This window comes from Pipra filicauda, unplaced genomic scaffold (assembly GCF_003945595.2).
Source record: "Pipra filicauda isolate LSUMZ 115617 unplaced genomic scaffold, ASM394559v2 scaffold566_size300873_pilon, whole genome shotgun sequence".
Lineage (NCBI taxonomy): Eukaryota > Metazoa > Chordata > Aves > Passeriformes > Pipridae > Pipra > Pipra filicauda.
The window spans coordinates 25,304-44,896 of record NW_024104716.1 but is presented as its reverse complement, the minus strand read 5'-3'; the positions used below and the strand labels follow the sequence as shown (position 1 = coordinate 44,896).

At 49.9% G+C, this 19,593-nt stretch overlaps 1 protein-coding gene across 2 annotated transcripts in view; it reads left to right on the top strand.

Moving 5' to 3' along the window:
- AHCYL2 (adenosylhomocysteinase like 2) overlaps positions 1-19,593 on the top strand; it is a 76,579-nt gene that overhangs the window by 52,359 nt on the left and 4,627 nt on the right. For both annotated transcript variants that reach the window (XM_027732734.2, XM_027732735.2), the window contains exons 3-11: positions 5,078-5,221; positions 5,876-5,976; positions 6,680-6,782; positions 7,978-8,072; positions 12,777-12,883; positions 14,314-14,430; positions 15,809-15,872; positions 18,042-18,130; positions 19,468-19,538. In XM_027732734.2, the coding sequence (XP_027588535.1) occupies positions 5,078-5,221; positions 5,876-5,976; positions 6,680-6,782; positions 7,978-8,072; positions 12,777-12,883; positions 14,314-14,430; positions 15,809-15,872; positions 18,042-18,130; positions 19,468-19,538 (891 nt within the window). The remainder of the gene's footprint in view (positions 1-5,077; positions 5,222-5,875; positions 5,977-6,679; positions 6,783-7,977; positions 8,073-12,776; positions 12,884-14,313; positions 14,431-15,808; positions 15,873-18,041; positions 18,131-19,467; positions 19,539-19,593) is intronic.

Below are 19,593 nucleotides of genomic sequence, written 5' to 3'. Positions count from 1 at the left end.
ATTTCCCTCCTCCTGGAAGCGGGAGGTTGGCAGCCAGGATGGAAGACTTCAGTTCCCAGGGTGGCTGCAGGATGGAGGGATAAATCCCATTGGAACATCTTGGTCTTTGTTGTTCCCCTTCTCAGACTGAACAGTAGCACAGTCTGAACAACCCATTGAGTTCTCCTGGGATGGGAAAAAGCTGGAAAAGAAGAAGCATGAGGAGAAGAGAGGTGATGATGGAGGGGAAGAGTCACAGAATTGTTTAGGTTGGAAAAGCCCTCGGAGACATTGAGTCCAAACATTCCCCAGCTCTGCCAAGGCCACCACTGACCCACGTCCCCAGGTGCCACATCCACAGGGCTTGGAAATCCCTCCAGGGCTGGGCACTCCAAACCTCCCTGGGCAGCCCCTGCCAAGGCCTCCCCACCCTTTCCAGCAACAAATTCCTCCTCAGCCCCAACCTGACCCTCCCCTGGCCCAGCCTGAGGCCGTTTCCCCTTGGCCTGTCCCTTGTTCCCTGGCAGCAGAGCCCGACCCCCCCCGGCTCCCCCCTCCTGGCAGGGACTTGCAGAGCCAGAAGGTCCCCCCTGAGCCTCCTTTGCTCCAGGATGAGCCCCCCCAGCTCCCTCAGCCCCTCCTGCTGCTCCAGACCCTTCCCAGCTCCCTTCCCTTCCCTGCACACCCACGAAGTGCAGGGAGGTCTCAAGGTTTGGAAGTGATGGATGTGAGTGAAAAATTGACCCTAAACCAAGCAGCTCTTCCCTGAGACCTTCTGGGAAGGCAGTTTTCCAGCATCCTGGTCCAAAATTCTAGGGCAGTGCCAGTGCTGTTGCAGTGATGCAAGGATGGGTGTGCAAACAGCTGTGGGTTCTTGCTCTTCCTGCCCATCAAAACTGGAATAATGAGGGTGGGGAGGCACTGGGATAGCTTTCCCAGAGCATCTGTGGCTGCCCCTGGGTCCCTGGAAGTGTCCAAGGGCAGGTTGGAGCAACCTGGGCTAGCGGGAGGTGTCCCTGCCCATGGCAGGGGGATGAAACAGCAGGATCTTTAAGCTCCTTTCGAATCCAAACCATTCCATGATTCCGTGACAAACCAGCAGAGACACTGTGGAACGTGAAAACGTCACCTCTCAGTTGCTGTGAAGTCCAAGGAATGACAAAACCAACGGTGCTGATCCCCCTCTTCCAATTAGAATTCCAAGTCTCTTACCCGGATCTGCCACGAGCCGCTGGTTTTCTGTGGTTGTTCCACTTCATTTAAAGGGATTAATTTTTCTCACTGGGGAAATTAATTGTTTTCTGCCCCGTTTGGGAGCGATTTATTCGCCCCAGGACACACTCGGGTGTTTTATCAACATCTGCTGCTGCCAGCCAGGGAAGGGCACCGAGCTGGGAGCTCTGCTCTGGAGTCCAGGGGGTGTTTGGGTCAATTTTACTTAAATTTTACCTCAATTTCACAAACTGTCCTTTCCCTTTCTGCCAAATTCAGGTCATTATCTGCTCCAGCAAAGATTTGGGGGGACCAGGTGGTTTACAGGAGCCCAGCTTTGAATGCTCAGACACTCAGCAGTGTGTGTGACACACCATGTCCACCTTCTGTGGGTGGGATTGGAACAGGAATAGCTGGAATTCAAGGCCCCTGCCTTCACCCTCGTGCTGCTGCAGAACTTTGGGAAGGCTGTATAGAGAAGCAGCCAGGTTTGTCTTTATTTGGGCTGTGACAGGGGCAGGTTGTCCCTTTTTTGCCCTAAATTTTGCCAGTTTTAGCAGCTCTGAGTGGATCCTCACCTGAAATATTAGCAAAGCTAAGCTTGGCTGAGTTTAGGCTCTGACCTGGGCTTTGCTGGGTTAGGACACGGGTGCAGGTCACTCCTTTTCTCCCCAGCATTTTTCCATGGGATAACAGTGCCTGAGACCTGCTGCTGCTTTCGTGTTGTTCCATTTGAAATCGTGGATTCGTGGAATATCCTGAGTTGGAAAAGGCACACGTGGATGGAGTTCAATGCATCTGCAAATAATATACAAATCATGGAATGGTTTGGGTGGGAAGGGACCTTAAAGCCCACCCTCTGCCACCCCCTGCCAGGGCAGGGACACCTTCCACTAGCCCAGGTTGCTCCAAGCCCTGTCCAGCCTGGCCTTGGACACTTCCAAGGATTTGGAGTCCCCAGCCTGTCTGGGCAGAGATACAAAGACATAATACACATAATATAATTTATATTAAAATGCTTCACAGCTCTGCAGAATTGCCAACCCCAGGCAGGGAGTTTTCATTAATCAACTTTTGGGTGAGTTGAGATGATAATTAGGAGGCTGCCTATCCATCAGCTAATTGGATATTTCCAGGTGACAGGAATCCTTTCCTTTCTGTGTTTGTTTTTCATTTGACAGAAGAGCAGAGGCAAAACTGACTGTTACAAATTATTATGCTGTTCTATTACACTAATGATATTCATTTAATTGCCATAGTTCTGTAAACACTTTTATATATTATATGTATTTAGCAGTAAAGAACAATCTACACAAGAAAATCTGGCCACTCTAGGCAGGGTTGTTTGTTGTTTTTTTTTTGATAAAAAAATTGCTTTCGGCCCCCAGAACCAAAAATGGCTGGTTTTAAAGAAACCTCCACTCAGATTAACTGTCTTCAAGGAAATAATCCTCCTTGAACTAATTAATCCTCCCTTCTGGAGTCCTTGCTGTCCGAGAGTTTGGTTTTATATAAGGTGCCCTTTTGTTATTAATCCGGGCTCCTGGGCCTGCAGGGTTGTGAACACCCTGAATTCGGGGCTCCAGGGGGGGGTTTGCAGGGTTGGACTTGCCTTTCACACCCCGCTGAGGATGGAGCCTTCCCAGAGGAATTCCAGCAATGCCTAATTCCCCCCGTAAGCGGCTCAGGATCCGTGTGGGTCCCGGGGAGCCTGGTGCTCCCACAGAACCGCACTAAGCTTTTTTTCCTTGGCATCATCCAAGTGCTTCACAGGAGCCAGAAGGGACAGGAACCACCTTGTTGGGTCCTGCAGGAAAGACAAACCCACGGCCGGGGTGGGGTGGAGGGTTTAACTCCTTGGTGGAGGGTTTAACTCCTTGGTTTTTTTTGGGGTGAAAATGCCACCAGAGCAGTTCTGGGCAGAGGGAGGTTTTCTTTGCTCCAGTTCCTCTGCAGGGGCTGTCAGAATCAGTCACAACTTCAGGTCTGGATGCCCCTGGAAAGCTCCCTGGGAGCTCTGGAGGGTGGTGGAGACCACGGGTTCAACCATCTCCCCATGACAGTGTAAGAACTCCTCACCCTTCCTGCTGCCTAATTCCTGACTGGGGTAGAAATGGGGAATCTGTCCTGAGCACTGGGGAGAACAAATCCCTTGGGCTGTAGAGCATTCCCTCCTGGAAACTGTGCCTGTGGTGCTGGGGAGGACAGAGGGCTCGTCAGGGTGTGGGGTGTCCATCATTTGGAGCCATCCATGACACTGGCCAACATCCAAGGCTGTCATGGATGGGGCTGTTCTACCATGGAGAAACTCCTCTGGAACAGATCATGTGATGTCATGGATTGGGCTGTTCCACCACGGAGATTCTTCTCTGGAACAGATATGATGTCATGGATCAGGCTGTTCTACCATGGAGATCCTCCTCTGGAATAGATAATGTGATGTCATGGATTGGGCTGTTCCAGCACAGAGATCCTCCTGTGGAACAGATAATATGATGTCATGGATTGGGCTGTTCCACCATGGAGATTCTCCTCTGGAACAGATAATATGATGTCATGGATTGGGCTGTTCCACCACGGAGACCCTCCTCTGGAACAGACCATTTGGTGCCATGGATAAGGCTGTCCAAGCAAGGAGATCCTCTTGTGGAACACTGAGTTGGACGACAGGTCTCGGGTTCATTTTACAAGTTCCACGTGATCTGGGGAGTAAAGGCTTGGAGTAAAACTTCCAGGCAGTTTAACAGGGAATGAGGCTTTTGAATTGGGTCCTGGGAAGGTCCTTTGGAAAGGGAAGAGGAGCAATGGTTTCTGGTTCATCACGTTGCTCTGACTGCTGGTGCCTGTCCTAAAAGATGGAAGAGGTTTGGTTTCCCACGGTAGGGACATATTCCAGGGGAAAACATGGCACAAATAATCTCCTCAGCTGATCCCAAGTGGAAGCAGAAGTGGTGGTTAATTCATCGTGACTCAGACTGAAAATGGATGTGATTTTATATAAGCACGCGTGATTTTAGTCATCAAAATAAGTGGAAAGGGGGATTTCTAATTCCATGAAGGGCTTCTCCATGCACCTCCACGTGTCTGCCATAGTCCAGTTCCATAACCAGGAGTTTGGAGGGCACTGATAGGAAAGGAAGATAGTTTTTGACACATCCACACCTGGTCTTAAACCTGCAGCTTAATCTGATTCCGTGGGACCATGATCCATGTGGGATCAGGGGATCCACGGCTCTCTAACCCATTCCTGAAGTCCCCCAGGGATGGAGAGCCACCACCTCTGGGGCCAGTCCATGCCAGTGTTGTACCATCCTCCCAAGGAAGGAGTTTCTTCCTCACGAGTTTCCTTGTGATCCTCCCAAGCAGCAGCTCCTGGTCCTCACTGAGGAGCATCCAAACTGAGCAAATCCAAGGACTGGGAATGCCACCATACCTGGATAATCATCAACTCACAGCCTTCACCAGGATGCTGTTTGGAATGGAATAGGGCCTTGTGTCTGTGCTGCCTTAAATTACAACTTGGGAAGGACTTGAAACAGTCCTGGGTGGTTTTGGTGGCTCCCTCAGAGCTGTAAAGGCTTAAATTTTGGGAAGAGAGATGGGAGAAGGCTGCGGAGATGGGCCCGTGGAGGACATGGGCACTGTTAATTACCTCTGGTGTGGTGTTGAAGTAGGAGGAGATAAGAGTGAGGAATTCACCCCAGGTAAAACTGCCTGGGGAGATGGTCCCTGTGGGAGAAGGGCAGATCCCAGCTGAGGACGGAGGGAGGTGGCACCTGCACATGGAGAAACACATCCACGGCCACGCTCAGCCATGGATCATCCACAGGTGCTGTGGCCCCAGGGAATGTCTTGTCCTGTTTCTGACCTCCTCTCCCCCCTCCAGCTGCCTCCTACACGGACAGCTCCGACGATGAGACCTCCCCCCGGGACAAGCAGCAGAAGAATTCCAAAGGCAGCAGCGATTTCTGCGTGAAGAACATCAAACAGGCCGAGTTCGGGCGCCGGGAGATCGAGATCGCTGAGCAAGGTACATGGGGCACCTCCCTCCAGCTCCACCTCGTCCTGGGTCATCTTTTGGGGTCCTTCCTTCCCCCAGATCCCCTTCTGAGGCTCGGTGTGTCGGTGAGTTCCCGATGCCTGTTAGAGATGGGAGAGCTTTGGTGGGGCGTTGTGGGACGGGAGAGGAGTTACGGGGTTGTGCCGAGGAGCTCCAACCAAACAACTCCTGAAGGGCTGTTCTACAGTCCAACATGTTTTGTTAAAATCGGTAGAGAAGATGAAATCCATCAAATAAATTTGAGCTTGATTATCTCCAGAAGTCCATAGTAAAGGGGTTAGGAAACTGGAGGGACACGGGAAAAGAGGGGCAGGGCAGGAAGTCCCAAGTTCTCCTCAGTCTGAAACGGATTTTCCTCCAGCCTCACTTGGGAACTTGCAGGTAGAAATTTGAACATGGGATGGTGCTTCATCCGAGATAGCAGGGAGAAAATCCAGAGGGATATTGGGTCCTTTTCACTTGTTTGGGCTTGCTCACAAGGCTTTGGCCTCTTTGGAAGCTGCCCCAGCTGTACAAGTTCATGGGAACACCAGACAGTGGGGCAGGGAGTGGTGCTGCTGTTTGTCCTTGTCCTCATCCCTCTTTCCATCACATTCATGAGCCTGTTTTCCCTTCTCCCTGCAGAAATGCCCGCGCTGATGGCTCTGAGGAAGAGAGCTCAGGGGGAGAAGCCGCTGGCGGGGGCCAAGATCGTGGGCTGCACACACATCACGGCCCAGACCGCGGTGAGGGCCGGCCCCCAACCCCACACGGGGCTGGGCCACTGCTGAGCCCCTGCAACGGCCCCCAGGGGGTCAATGGGGGCACGAGGGGCTGGGAATTCCCCTCGGGAGTGGTTACTCCTGGCTGGATTTGGGACTTTGCTGAGTGAAATCTCTACGCATACATATATATATATATATATATAAAAATATATACTTTGAAGTTCTTATTTATGTCAGCCTTTTAAAATTGTTTCACAAATGCAAATTAACTGAAAAATTCTTTTCTGTGCAACTTTCTAACAAACCTGATGCTGCTTAAAACCAGCTTCAGGGGTCCCAGAGAATCACTGAATCCTGGAATGATTTGAGTTTGAAGGGGCCTTAAAGCCCATCCAGTTCCACCCCCTGCCATGGGCAGGGATGCCTTCCACTAGACCAAGTTGCTCAAAGCCTTGTTCAACCTGACCTTGAAGCTTAACACCCGCTTCAGAGGCCCCCAAAAATCATAAAACCATGGAATGGTTTGGGTGGGAAGGGACCTTAAAGCCCGTCCAGTGACACCTCCCGCTGTCCCGCTGTTGCTCCAAGCCCCGTCCAGCCTGGCCTTGAAGCTTAAAACCAACTTCAGAGACCCCCCCCAGAAGCTTTCCCATGAACAGCAAACAAACCCCCCAGCTGTGTGTTGCTCCTTGTGTTGATCTTCCCGGGGTTTTTTGGTTCCCAGGTGCTGATGGAGACTCTGGGAGCGTTGGGTGCCCAGTGCCGATGGGCCGCCTGCAACATCTACTCCACCCTCAACGAAGTGGCTGCTGCCCTCGCTGAGAGTGGTAGGAAACACCTCCCTCCTCGTTACTCCTGACTTTTATAAAAGGATTTCTTTGGTTTTATCTCGTTTTTCACCTCTTAGAGTTTTTTCCCCCTTAATTATTTTTGGTTTAGAATAAACCCGTACGAGGTAATGGCACACAATCCATCCCTTCCAGTGCTCTGGAAACCTTGGAATGGTTTTAATCTGGAGGATAAAAGGACGTGGTACAAAATAATGGTGATGCCCTTAATGAGCTGAGTGGGCTACCTGAAGCTGGAAGTTATTTTGTTAAGAGAAACAAAGCTAAATTTGATTTAAATGCTGTAAATTTGAGTCAGAACTTTGGCTAAAAGGGGTGAAAGAGAGACTTTGAGGGGGGAAATGATTCATAAAAAAGAAGCTGAGCGTGTTGGTGCTCACCTGGGAGACTGAAAACAGGTTTTACCTGGGTAAGGTCTGGAATTTTACCTGGGTGAGCTCAGGGGTTTTACCTGGGTAAAGTCTGGAATTTTACCTGGGTGAGCTCAGGGGTTTTACCTGGGTAAGATCAGGGGTTTTACCTGGGTAAAGTCTGGAATTTTTCCTGGGTAAGGCCAGGGGTTTTACCTGTGTAAGGTCTGGAATTTTACCTAGATAAGGTCTGGAATTTTACCTGGGTAAGGCCAGGGGTTTTACCTGGATAAGCTCAGGGGATTTACCTGGATGAGGCCGGGGGTTTTAACCTGGGTAAGGCCAAGAGTTTGACCTGGAGACCTGGAAGACCCAGAAGCCAAACCCACCATCTTGCCCGTTACCAGGTCTCAATCCCTGAAGCTCAGTCCTGATTGCTCATAAATCAGAATATATTCAAATAAATCATTAATTCATTAATAAATTAGTGGGCTGACATGCCTAACAAGCGGGTATGACACCTAATTTTCAGGGAAACATTCGTTTTGGAAATAAATATTATCGTTTGGAGCGTGTCGGCCTCTGGCCTGGTGGTGGGTGCAGCTCTTTCCTGAGGGAGAGGAGGAAGTGAGGAAGGCTAAAGCCAACTCCCAGTGCTGCCTTCAGTGTGTGCATTCAGTGTGTGTGTCCAAAGCTTCTCCTGGAAGGGGGATGTGGAAAGCTCAGCCAGGACTGTGGTGGTGTGGGGAGCGGGGCTGTGGGAAGGGCCGATCCCGCGGGATTTGCCAAGGCCGTGCTGGCACATCTCCCTCTCTCTGTGCCAGGTTTCCCTGTCTTTGCCTGGAAGGGAGAGTCTGAGGATGATTTCTGGTGGTGCATCGACCGCTGTGTCAACGTGGAGGGCTGGCAGCCCAACATGGTGAGTGGGGTGACCGTGGGGTCACAGCCGGGGGGGCCCAGCTCTGGTTCGTGGGTCCCTCGGGGTGGATGAGAGTGAACTGACTCTGAGTGACCTCAGGGCTTTGGGGATGGGGGTGTCCCTGTCCCAGACTCCCCAGGGATGGAGGTTCCTGGTCCTGGACCCCCAGGGACCTTGGGAATGGGGATATCCCAGTCTCAAACCCCCCAAGGATGGGGGTGCCCCTGTCCCAGAGTCCCCAGGGATGGAGGTTCCTGCTCCTGGACCCCCAGGGACCTTGGGAATGGGGGTGTCCCAGTCTAAAACCTCCCAGGGATGGGGATGTCCCTGTCCTAGAGTCCCCAGGGATGGAGGTTCCTGGTCCTGGACTCCCAGGGACCTTGGGGATGGGGGTGTCCCTGTCCCAGACTCCTCAGGGATGGAGGTTCCTGGTCCTGGACTCCCAGGGACTTTGGGAATGGGGGTATCCCAGTCTCAAACCCCCCAGGGATGGGAGTGCCCCTGTCCCAGACCCCTCTGGCCTTTGGGGATGGGGGTGTCCCAACCCCTCTGGGATTTGGGAATGGGGGTACCCCAGTCCTGGATCCCCCTGGTCCCCATCCCTCAGGACCTTGGGAATGGGGGTATCCCAGTCTCAAACCCCCCAGGGATTGGGGTGTTCCTGTCCCAGACCCTTTCAGAGCTTTTGGGGACACCCCTCATGGCCTTGGGGATGGGGGCACCCCAGTCCTGGATCCCCCTGGGATTGAGGTGTTTATAAATATATGTATCTGTAGGGATTAGTTTAGAACAGTTTGGGTGCCATGGAAAGCAGGTTTGGAGCCATTTGGATTATTTTCTGTAGGAAGGGGAGGGGCAGGGACTGAGCTCTGCTCTGGGGGGACCAGGGACAGCACCCAGGGAGTGGCTGGAGCTGTGCCAGGGCAGGCTCAGGTTGGATCTCAGCAAAAGGTTCTTCCCCCAGAGGGTGGTTGGCACTGACCAGGCTCCCCAGGGCAGTGGGCACAGCCCCAAGGCTGCCAGAGCTCCAGGAGGGTTTGGATGATCCTCTGGGGCACAGGGGGTGACTCTGGGGATGGACCCGTGCAGGGCCAGCAGGAGGAGGAGAAGGAGGCAGGTTTAGTGCTGCCTGGTGTTTTCCTTGTTAATTTAGACCTGACTTAGCACTCAAAGCTCAGTGCCAGCACCTCCCTTACCTTCCAAGTGCTTTGCAATGAGCTGTGTCCTGTGGGAAATGAACTTCTCCCGCTCTCCCAGCTGTGGGGTCGGGGAGAAGGTGGGTTAAATGGCTTCTGGGTCTTGCCCACCAAGCAAGGTTTTGTTGAACTCCTTTGTAAATTAGCACAGCTGCCTTAGTGCAAAGTTTTCTGGGTGCTTAGTTTGATTCCAGAGTGTCTTGCTGCGGTTTAAACCGAACTCATTTAATGCACCCACCGAAAATGGCTCAAAATCAGTATTTTTTGAGACGAGGTTTCATCCTTTTCGCCATTAAATTCTCACCTTTGGTTGATGGGATTTTTCTTACTTAAGCAAAGCCTCTGTTCCAGAACAACACTCAGATTTTCAGGTGATTTCCACACTTTGAACCTGCTCTTACTGCAGGAGCACAAAACCTCAGGTAACCCAGCTCTGCTCCGCTGCTTTATCCTGCCCTTGTTTCCAGGGAAAACAGAGAACCTGGGACTACGTGAGTGGAATAATTTTCAGCTGTCAAATGTGCTGTTTTCATCATGTTTCCCCAAAGCTTTGGAGCCCTGGAGCTTGTGATCTAAATTAGGTGGGAAGCAGTGGAAGGTGGCAGATAAACGCGGCTCCGGGTTGGTTTGTTGCCGGTATCGGCTCCTTTGAGGTGGGATTTTTGTTCCTTCCAGCCAAACCTGTTCATTCCCTCTCTGTCACCTTTGAGAAGAACAGGGAATGTCAAAAAAATCCACCCCCAAGCTCCGAGTCGGAGTCTAGACTGTCTTTGAGGGATCACTTCCCATCCAAAACGTCGCTGTTTGAACAACTCAGCATTCCAGAAAACACACGGTTTGCTTTCCCAGGATCTGCTCAGAGCCCTTGACGTGTCTCCAGCCATCAGAACTGCTCCCAGAGCTGCTTCTGGAGCACAGGGATAACTGAGGAGAGCACCAAGTGCCTCGGAGCTATTCCCAGAGATTTGCACGCTGGACTTTAGAGATAAGGAATGGGACACTGGAAACAGGGTGAAGAACAGGTGTGAGAGGTGTGGAACCATGGAAACAGGATGGTTTGGGTGGGAAGGGACCTTCAAGACCATCCAGTGCCACCCCTGCCATGGGCAGGGACACCTTCTGCTATCCCAACCTGGCCTTGGACACTCCCAGGGATCCAGGGGCAACCACAGCTTCTCTGGGCAACCTGGGCCAGGGCCTCACCACCCAGAAATTCTGACCTTCAGAGGAGGGTTTTGGAAATCCAGACCTTCAGAGGATGGCTCTGGGAATCAAAGACCTTCATGGAATGGCTCTGGGATTCCTGAACTTCAGGGAATCAGGGTTTTGGGAATGCTGACCTTCAGGAGGAGTGCTCTGGGAACCACAGGCTTTCACAGTGGGGCTGACCTTCAGGAGGAGTGCTCTGGGAACCACAGGCTTTCACAGTGGGGCTTTGGGAATCCAGACCTTCAGAGGAGGGCTCTGAGAATCCAGACCTTTAGAGTGGAGCTCTGTCTGGACAGGAATGGCTCAGAGAGGAGGGTTTTTTTCCTGAAAAATACGGAATCTGCAACACTGGGAGGTTGGTTCCCTGATCCAGGACCGCGCTGCCTCCGGGGGGATTTCGGTGCCATCTCCCCCCACTCCCTCCTGCCATCTCCTTGTGTTTTCCTCACTCATTTTCTGCAGCAAATTGTTTTCAGGCACGCTGCTGAGCTAATCCTGGGCAGTTTTAATCCACTTGGTTTGGGCAGGATCAGCCACGTGCTGTGGTTTGGGAAGCTGGGAAGGGAACAGGGGGAGACGAGGTGGTAACGGGGCCTTGGGTGGGTTTAAGAGGTGGTGAAATGGCACCTGGAGACACCAGTTTCTTTCCTGGAAGAGCCAGAGATTTTTCTGTTGGAGAAAACAGGAGATGGAAGGGCTGAGGGAGGGTGAAGGGACAGCAATGGGAATTTGTTCTGCTTGGAGAGAGAAACACCCACCAAGGTTCCCACCTGGAGGAGCTGCTTTTCTGCTGGAGAAATCATCTGCACCTCAAATAAAGGCTTTTTTCCCCTCCCCAAAAAATAAAACTGCCTGGAAGAATGGGAATGAGGGCAAACAACCTGCATAAAGCTGGGAAAACTGCAGGATTGTGGGGCTGTGCTGCTGGATGGTCGGGGCTGCCACACAGAGGTGACCTTCCCTCAAAACCGGTTCCCCCGTGGATTCAGCTTGGGGGTTTTACATCCCCTGCTCTCCCAGGAAAGAGGAAACTTCCAGCTCCCAGAGTTCTCTCTTAGAAGAGGATTATGTGCCCTATTAAATGGGGATTAATGAAATGGAGATGTCCTGGGAGCCAGGCTGCTCAGTTCCAGGCTGCTGGATTCCTACCTGGGCTGGCCCGGCAGAGCTGCCCAGCCTGCTTAACCCTCGCCTGCCTCTGCTTCCCTGTGGATGGAACATGGAGCTGGGAATGCCCCGGAGACTCAAGAGCTGGATCTGCATGGATGCTCCTAAACATTCTGCCTGTGCTTCCCAGACATTCTGGAGGAGCAGCTGCTGCACATCAGTGGCAAATCCAGCCATTCTGAGAGGAGAAGGTGGTGAAAATACATAATATTTCCAAGGAACTCTCTGTCCATGGATGAGAAGCCACCACGTTGTGTCATGGCAAAGCTCAGGAATGTCACCTTTGTGCCCAAATGGGGCTTCTGCCACGTGTGGGAGTGTTCATTTTTCCTGGGAAAGCTGCAGACCCTCAGCAGGAGGGGCCCAGCCAAGCTCCACCAGTGACCAACGAGTGGAGGTGCTTCTGCCCAGGGTTGGCACGTGGATTTTAGGGCACCCCTGGGCCACACCAGGAGCTGTAGGGAACAGGCAAAGAAGGGGATGAGGAGGATAATAATGATAAGGTCTGATGTTAGTGTAGGGAACATGCACAGAGGAAGAGGAGGGTGATGGTGATGCAGGCAGAATTCTTTGGTGTGGGAGTGGGGAACATGCAAAAAGGGTGATGGTAGTGGTGGTGGTGATGATGATGATGATGATGGCAGTGACTGTGAGGAGGATGGTGATGATGATAGTCATGCCCTGGGGTGATGAGCTCTCAGCCAGTCTGGTCAGCACAGTTCCCTGGCACTTCACCCTCCTCCTTTTACATCCTGCTCTTTCTCCATCCTCCTCCTCCTCCTCCATTCCCAGTCACATCAGAAGAGCTGATGGCTCTGCCCAGTTCAGAGGTTTTTCCATCTGTGCTTCTGGGAGACAGGGAGAGAGGAGCCTGCACAGCCACTTTCCATAATTCCTCAGTTCTCTTCATTAACACCAAGGTTTGCTGTGTTTGTCTGAGCTGTTGCCTCTCCAGGACATTATTGATGAAGCATCATTCCCGCTTGGAATGCTCAACCAGAGTGTTCCCACCTGGCTCACACTGTGGGGTTTGAGGTGCCAGAACATGGAATGATTTATCCCTGGTATCTCTCTGGGTTCTGGAGGCCTCACTGGACCCTCAGAGCACTGACTGGGGTTGTTTCCTTTCCAGATCCTGGATGATGGGGGAGATCTCACTCACTGGATCTACAAGAAATATCCCAACATGTTTAAGAAGATCAAGGGGATAGTGGAGGAGAGTGTGACAGGAGTCCACAGGTAACGGGATGGGCTGGGCTGGCAGGAGAATTTGGGACAGAAACACCTCAGGGCGCTGGTGCCAAAGGCCCCCGTGCCAGGAGACACCCCAGCTCACCTGAGGGGTGAACCCCCAACACGTGGGCTGAGCTTTTCCTTCAGCCTGGGCTTGGCTTTCCAGGAGAGCTCTTTGAAATCCCTCCTCAGTTCCCGCTTGGAGCTGCTGCTCTGAACTCCAGGGTGGGAGCAGAAGCACCTCCCGGGTGCTGGGTGGGTGGGAAGGTGCACCAGGCCTTGTTTTCCCCCTGGGAAGTGGGAGGAATGGTTCCTCAGCTTGTTTTGGGGAGGGAGGAGGAAGGGCTGAGGGCGTTGCACAAGAAGGGGTGGGCTGAGGGCAAAGCCAGAAGTGTAGTCCTGACCTAAATCTCTGGGAAGAAGTGAGATTTGGGAAGAGGAACTGGTCCTCCAGTCGGGGTGGGGTCCCACAAAGGGAGGACCTCAGAGATGACTCAGTGAAACCCATCAGTCCATGGCAGGAGCAGAGGTGTGGTGGGAGAAGTGGCTTTCCCAGGGGAGTTAATCCTGTCACAGGTGCCAGAAAACAGGGAACTGGGGGGAAGAGCAGCAGCCTCTGCTTTTTGCCCTATTTTTGCAGGGAGAAAGGTTTGGCTGCAGCTCTTGGAGCTGCCTGAGAGCTTGGCCAGAGGTTCAGGCAGCCCTTGAAACGGGGAAATGAAATATTGAAAGAGGGAAGTGGATTCAGGTCTGCAGCCAGTGGGGTCAGGAAAAGGACTGATGGTATTTTTAGTATCTGGAATCATTCCCAATATGGGCAAAAGACATTTCCAAGCATGTTCTTCTTCCCATGGGCTGGAGCAGGGACATTTTCAGATGCTCTTTGAAGCCCCAGTGACGTGTTTGGATTCATTTTTAGTGGTTTTGCTGCTGCTGGGAGTCGAGTCCATGCTTGGAATTAGGAGGGCAGGTTGATGTTGGAGAGCTGGGGGGGGGTTCCCCTGGAGAAGAGAAGGCTCCAGGGAGAGCTGAGAGCCCCTGGCAGGGCCTAAAGGGGCTCCAGGAGAGCTGGAGAGGGACTTGGGACAAGGCATGGAGGGACAGGACACAGGGAATGGCTTCCCACTGCCAGAGGGCAGGGCTAGATGGGATATTGGGAAGGAATTCCTGGCTGGGAGGGTGGGGAGGCCCTGGAATGAATTTTCTGGAGCATCTGTGGCTGCCCCTGGATCCCTGGAAGTGTCCAAGGCCAGGTTGGAGCAACCTGGGCTGATGGAAGGTGTCCCTGCCCATGGCAGGGGTGGAATGAGATGCTCTTTAAGTCCCTTCCCACCCAAACCCCCCAGCAGAGTGCAGGGGAATGTTTTCCCCCTGAGGCCGTGTTTTCCCAGGGGAATGTTTTCCCCCTGAGGCCATGTTTTCCCGTATCCATGCAGGCTGTACCAGCTGTCCAAGGCAGGCAAGCTCTGTGTCCCAGCCATGAACGTCAACGACTCGGTGACGAAGCAGAAGTTTGACAACCTGTACTGCTGCCGGGAGTCCATCCTGGACGGGTGCGTACGGGACACCCCCATCCCACGGGGAATGGTGCCCACGGCTCTGCCCTGCTGCCACTCGGCTCGTTTGAGCCCAGCTGGTGTGTGAGAGCAGAACAAAGACCCTTCATTACCTGTGCTCTGCTTCAGAATTCCTCACATGTGGCTCCTTCCCGTCCCTCCGGCCTTTGTGGGTTGGGACAAAAGCCGCCTGTGTCCGTGGGGTGTGTGAGTGGAGCAGCAGCTTCCTCACCACCTTCTTTGCCTTTCTAGTTTCCATTTTTCTTATCCTCAGGGATCTTTTTTGGTTGGTTTTTTTTTTTTTGCTCTCTCCACCTCTTTATTCCCTTTATTTTGGTGGAATTGGGTGTCTGTGTCCTCGCCTCTTCCACCGCCGAATTCTGTCGGAGCCAAGCGAGGTCAGGACAAGTTTTGCTCCTGCAGTTCAGCTGGGACATATTCCATGAACAATCCATAAAGCTGTAACATGGAGCAGTGTTTTCCAAGGCACTGGAAGCTGTAATGTGGAGCAGTGTTTTCCAAGGCACTGGAAGCAATAATGGGGGAAATGAGGATGGTAAAACATGGGAATGGGTTGCCCAGAGAAGCTGTGGCTGCCCCTGCATCCCTGGAAGTGTCCAAGGGCAGGTTGGAGCAACCTGGGACAGTGGGAGGTGTCCCTGCCCATGGCAGGGGGTGGCACTGGATGGGCTTTAAGGCCCCTTCCCACCCAAAATATCCTGGGATTCTACAGCAACCCCTTGAGGGGTGAGTTGGGATTTGGGCTAAGTCTGGCCCAGGCGTCTAAAACTGGGTCAAGGGAGGTGTGAGCAGAGGTGCAATTAAATCTGCTGTGGGTTTTATCCAAATTGTCTCGGAAAAGTGAGGGAATTTCACCTTCCCTGCACTGCTAACCTATTTACTCCTGTGCTAAAAATAGCCTGGAATGTAGGACACTCTTAGGGAGAAACCAGAAGGAAAGGGAGTGGAAGGGGGAGCTTCATTTGTGGGAAGCACTGGGATCCTGGCAGTGAGTTACCACTTCCCTGCTGCCTCTGTGCTGCTCTGTGTGGGATTTTGAGCCACAAAAATGAAGAAAAAGTGGTTTTGCCGAAGGTTTCCAGCATTTTGGGAGCGGCAAAACAAAGGGTCGGCAAATAACGAGCAACAGAAAAAGGGCTCCAAACCCAAACTGTGTCCTGTTTGTTGCGTCTCGCTGGGGAAAAAGGGGAAAAGTCAGTTTGAAAAGTCAGTTTTTAGGTGGGTTTGGGGTCTCCTCTGGCCCCAGAATTCTCGGGGGTGCAGGACCCAGCCGTGGGGTTGGGGAGGAGCAGCAGCTGATCCCGGGATTAGCTCTTGGGGCTGGTTTTAAGTGTGGTTTTTTCTCCTCCCTCAGCCTTAAGAGGACGACGGACATGATGTTTGGAGGGAAGCAGGTGGTGGTTTGTGGCTATGGGGAGGTAAGAGGGGCCCGTTTTCCAGGAGGGGGGAATCCTTGGCACGTGGCTTTTCCCACGTGGATTTTTCCATCCTCGGGGATTTGTCTGCACCTGCACCTTCAAACCTGAGGGCTTGGCCAAAAACCGAAGGTTTTCCTAATTGCCAGTGTATTTCTTTGTTACTGAGGAGATGCCAAAGCTGGATCTTAACTGGCACGAGGATTAAATATTCAGAATATTCAGAGTATCTTTAATGTCTAAATACTGACATATCCAAGGATTAATACATCACACAGGGATGTATCTTTTATATTATATATTATATTTAATATATATTTAATAATTATATTAATATATATTATATATATTATATATATATATTTATATATTATATATATTATATTTAATATAATATTACAACATTCAGAGGTTCTGCACAGCGTTGCATGTTGATGTGTGGTCAAGGAAGAGAAGTTATTCATTTATATCTTATATAAACATACATAAAACATATAAATTTGAGTGTAAACACACATAAATTTATAGAAATTTGTATATAGAGATAGGTTGATTTATATACAATTGTATAAAAACACACAAAATTTATTCAAATTTGTATATAAATATATAAATGTATCAATGTATATATAAATATATTAATATTTATATAATATTTAAATAATATTTACAAATCCCAATTTAAATGGATGTGTATATAAATACATATTAAATTCATATAAATTTGAGTATAAACATACTTACATTTATATAAATGTATATAAACATACATAAACTTTATATAAATTTGAGTGTAAACATACATAAATTTATATAAATTTGTATATAGAGATATATTGATTTATATACAACTGTATAAAAATGCACATAAAATTTATATAAATTTGTATATAAATATATAAACTTATCAATGTATATATAAATATATTAAATTTATGTGGATTTTTATACAAATATATTAAATTCATATAAACTTGAGTATAAACATACATATATTTATATAAATTTTTATATAAAGATGTTTTGATTTATATACAATTGTATAAAAATGCACATAAAATTTATTCAAATTTGTATATAAATGTATTTATAAATATATTAAATTTATGTGGATTTTTATACAAATATATATTAAATTCATGTAAACTTGAGTATAAACATACATATATTTATATAAATTTGTATATAAAGATATATTGATTTATATGATTGTATATAAATATATGTAAAATTATACAAGTTTGGATATAAATATATAAAATATACAAATATACATTAAATTAATATAAATTTGAGTATAAACATACATAAATTTATATAAATTTGTATATAAAGATATATTGATTTATATGTGATTGTATATAAATATATGTAAAATTATGCAAGTTTGTATATAAATATATAAAATATACAAATATACATTAAATTTATATAAATTTGAGTATAAACATAGATAAATTTATATAAATTTGTATATAAAGATATATTGATTTATATGATTGTATATAAATATACAACCCTTGGACCAAGGGTTGGACTCGATGATCTCGGAGGTCTTTTCCAACCCAATCGATTCTATGATTCTATGATTCTATAAAATTATACAAATTTGTTTATAAATATATAAAATATAGAAATATACATAAAATTATACAAATTTGTATATAAATATATATTAAATTTATATAAATTTAAGTATAAACATACTTACATTTATATAAATTTGTATGTAAAGATATATTGATTTGTGTACAATTGCATAAAAATACACATAAAATTTATTCAAATTTGTGTATAAATATATAAATGCATAAATGTATATGACCCTGAGTTGGGGCAAAGGTCACACGGGGCTCTCCAACCCTCCGTGGCCCTTCTGGGCTCTCCCGTTGGTGTGTTCGGGATCCCGGGAGGTTCTGGGGGAATAAACTCCCAAAACCAGCAGCACGTGGAGATCTTTTGGTGCCTCTGCTCAGAGCTGGGCCTGGGCCAGGCCTCGGGTGACCCCAGACCCAGGAGTTCCGTGCCCCAAACATTGAGCACCTGCCACCAGGAGGGTTCCAGAGGGCTCCGGGGAGGGCGGAAGAGTTTCCCGGAGTTGTCCATCCTCGGGAATACTCCTGGGGTGTCTCGACACCTCCCTCCTGCTCCCCTTTGTCCCTGTTTTCCCAGGTTGGGAAGGGCTGCTGTGCTGCTCTGAAGGCCATGGGCTCCATCGTGTACGTGACGGAGATCGACCCCATCTGTGCCCTCCAGGCCTGGTAAGGGCTCGCACCCAGCCTGGGTTGGGAGTGTTTTTCCCAGGAAAACCCTGTCCAGAAGCCACTGGGCAGAGATCCCTTCCCAAAGGGACGCTGGGGAGGTGCCCAGGGATTCTCTGCACCCTGGAGGGACCCACGGCTCCGTCCTAAGGCAGAGAAGGGTTCTGGCTAAAGCATCCCCTGGTTTATCCGTATCCCACGTGCCGGGGGGTGCAACCACAACCACAGAGCCCAGAGGGCAGTGACACGGACTGGGGGGGTGTTGGGAATGAGCTGTGCCCTTTGGAATGCCAACACGGGATTCCCAGTGCCCTGCACACACCTCCCCAAGGGGTGTTTTGGTTCTGTGACCCCCCCACCCCTCACCAACCCCTCACCAGGACCCCACACGGGGCCGAGCACCCGCCGGCCTCGTGTCCTCCAGGGACAGGCTGGTCTGGAGCTCCCACATCCCAAGGTGTGGGATGGGGCATCACTGGGAAAGCAGAGTCCCCAAAACACCCAGAGCCTTATCAAACCCTCAGCCTTTTCCTGGCCACGGGGTCGTTGTGGGGAGAGAACTAACGAGCTCTGCTTAATTAGCCGAGCTGATGAACTTTGGGTTCCTCTGTGACCTTCAGGAGGGGCACATCCAGCACCCCCAGCCTTAACTGGGAATTTGGTTGTCCCCAGTGTGTGGCCCCTCTAGGAAGGAGTTTGCAGTGGGGGGAAAAAAAAGCCTCAGTAAATGGGACATACAGCAATTAAAAAAAAAAAGGCTTTTTTTATAGTAACTCTGATTTTGCAGCTTGTGAGAGTCTCAGAAATGAGCTCTCGGGAGGACTGTCAACAAATCCCAAAAAAACATCCTGCCCCTGTTATCCAAACACACCTTGCTGCTGAAGGCAGGGAAGACTCAGCACTTCTGAAGGCTCTGTAGGTGCCTAAATGTGGATTTCGGGGTTCAGGAGAGACATCTGCAGGGCTGGGGCGTTTTTTTGGGATGATCCAAATCCGCACCGACACGGATTCTGCAGCTCCTGGATGTGCTTTGCAGGAGGAGCAGCTTTTAAAAAACCCGTCTGGATTGAGAACTGAGGTTTGCAGGCGAGAAGACCTTGCCAGAAAACACGAAACCCCAAAAATCTCTTTTTCACTTCTTCCCACAACAGTCCCAAATCCTTCAGAAACTCCCAAAACGGCTCAGGGTCCGTGGCCCTTTGGGTGCTGCCGCCCTGTTTTCCAGTCTGGCGTTAGAAAGTTATAATTAGTGCCTGAAAATCCCTTTTTTTTTTTTCTATTTTTGGCATGTTTCTGCTGCTTCTCATCCCCTTCTCCCCCCTCTCTCTCCCCCCCAGCATGGACGGGTTCCGGCTGGTGAAGCTCAACGAGGTCATCAGACAGGTCGACATCGTCATCACCTGCACGGGTACCGAGGGGGAAACCGGGGACCCCACCCCAAAAACCACCTCCAGCCCTTCCCA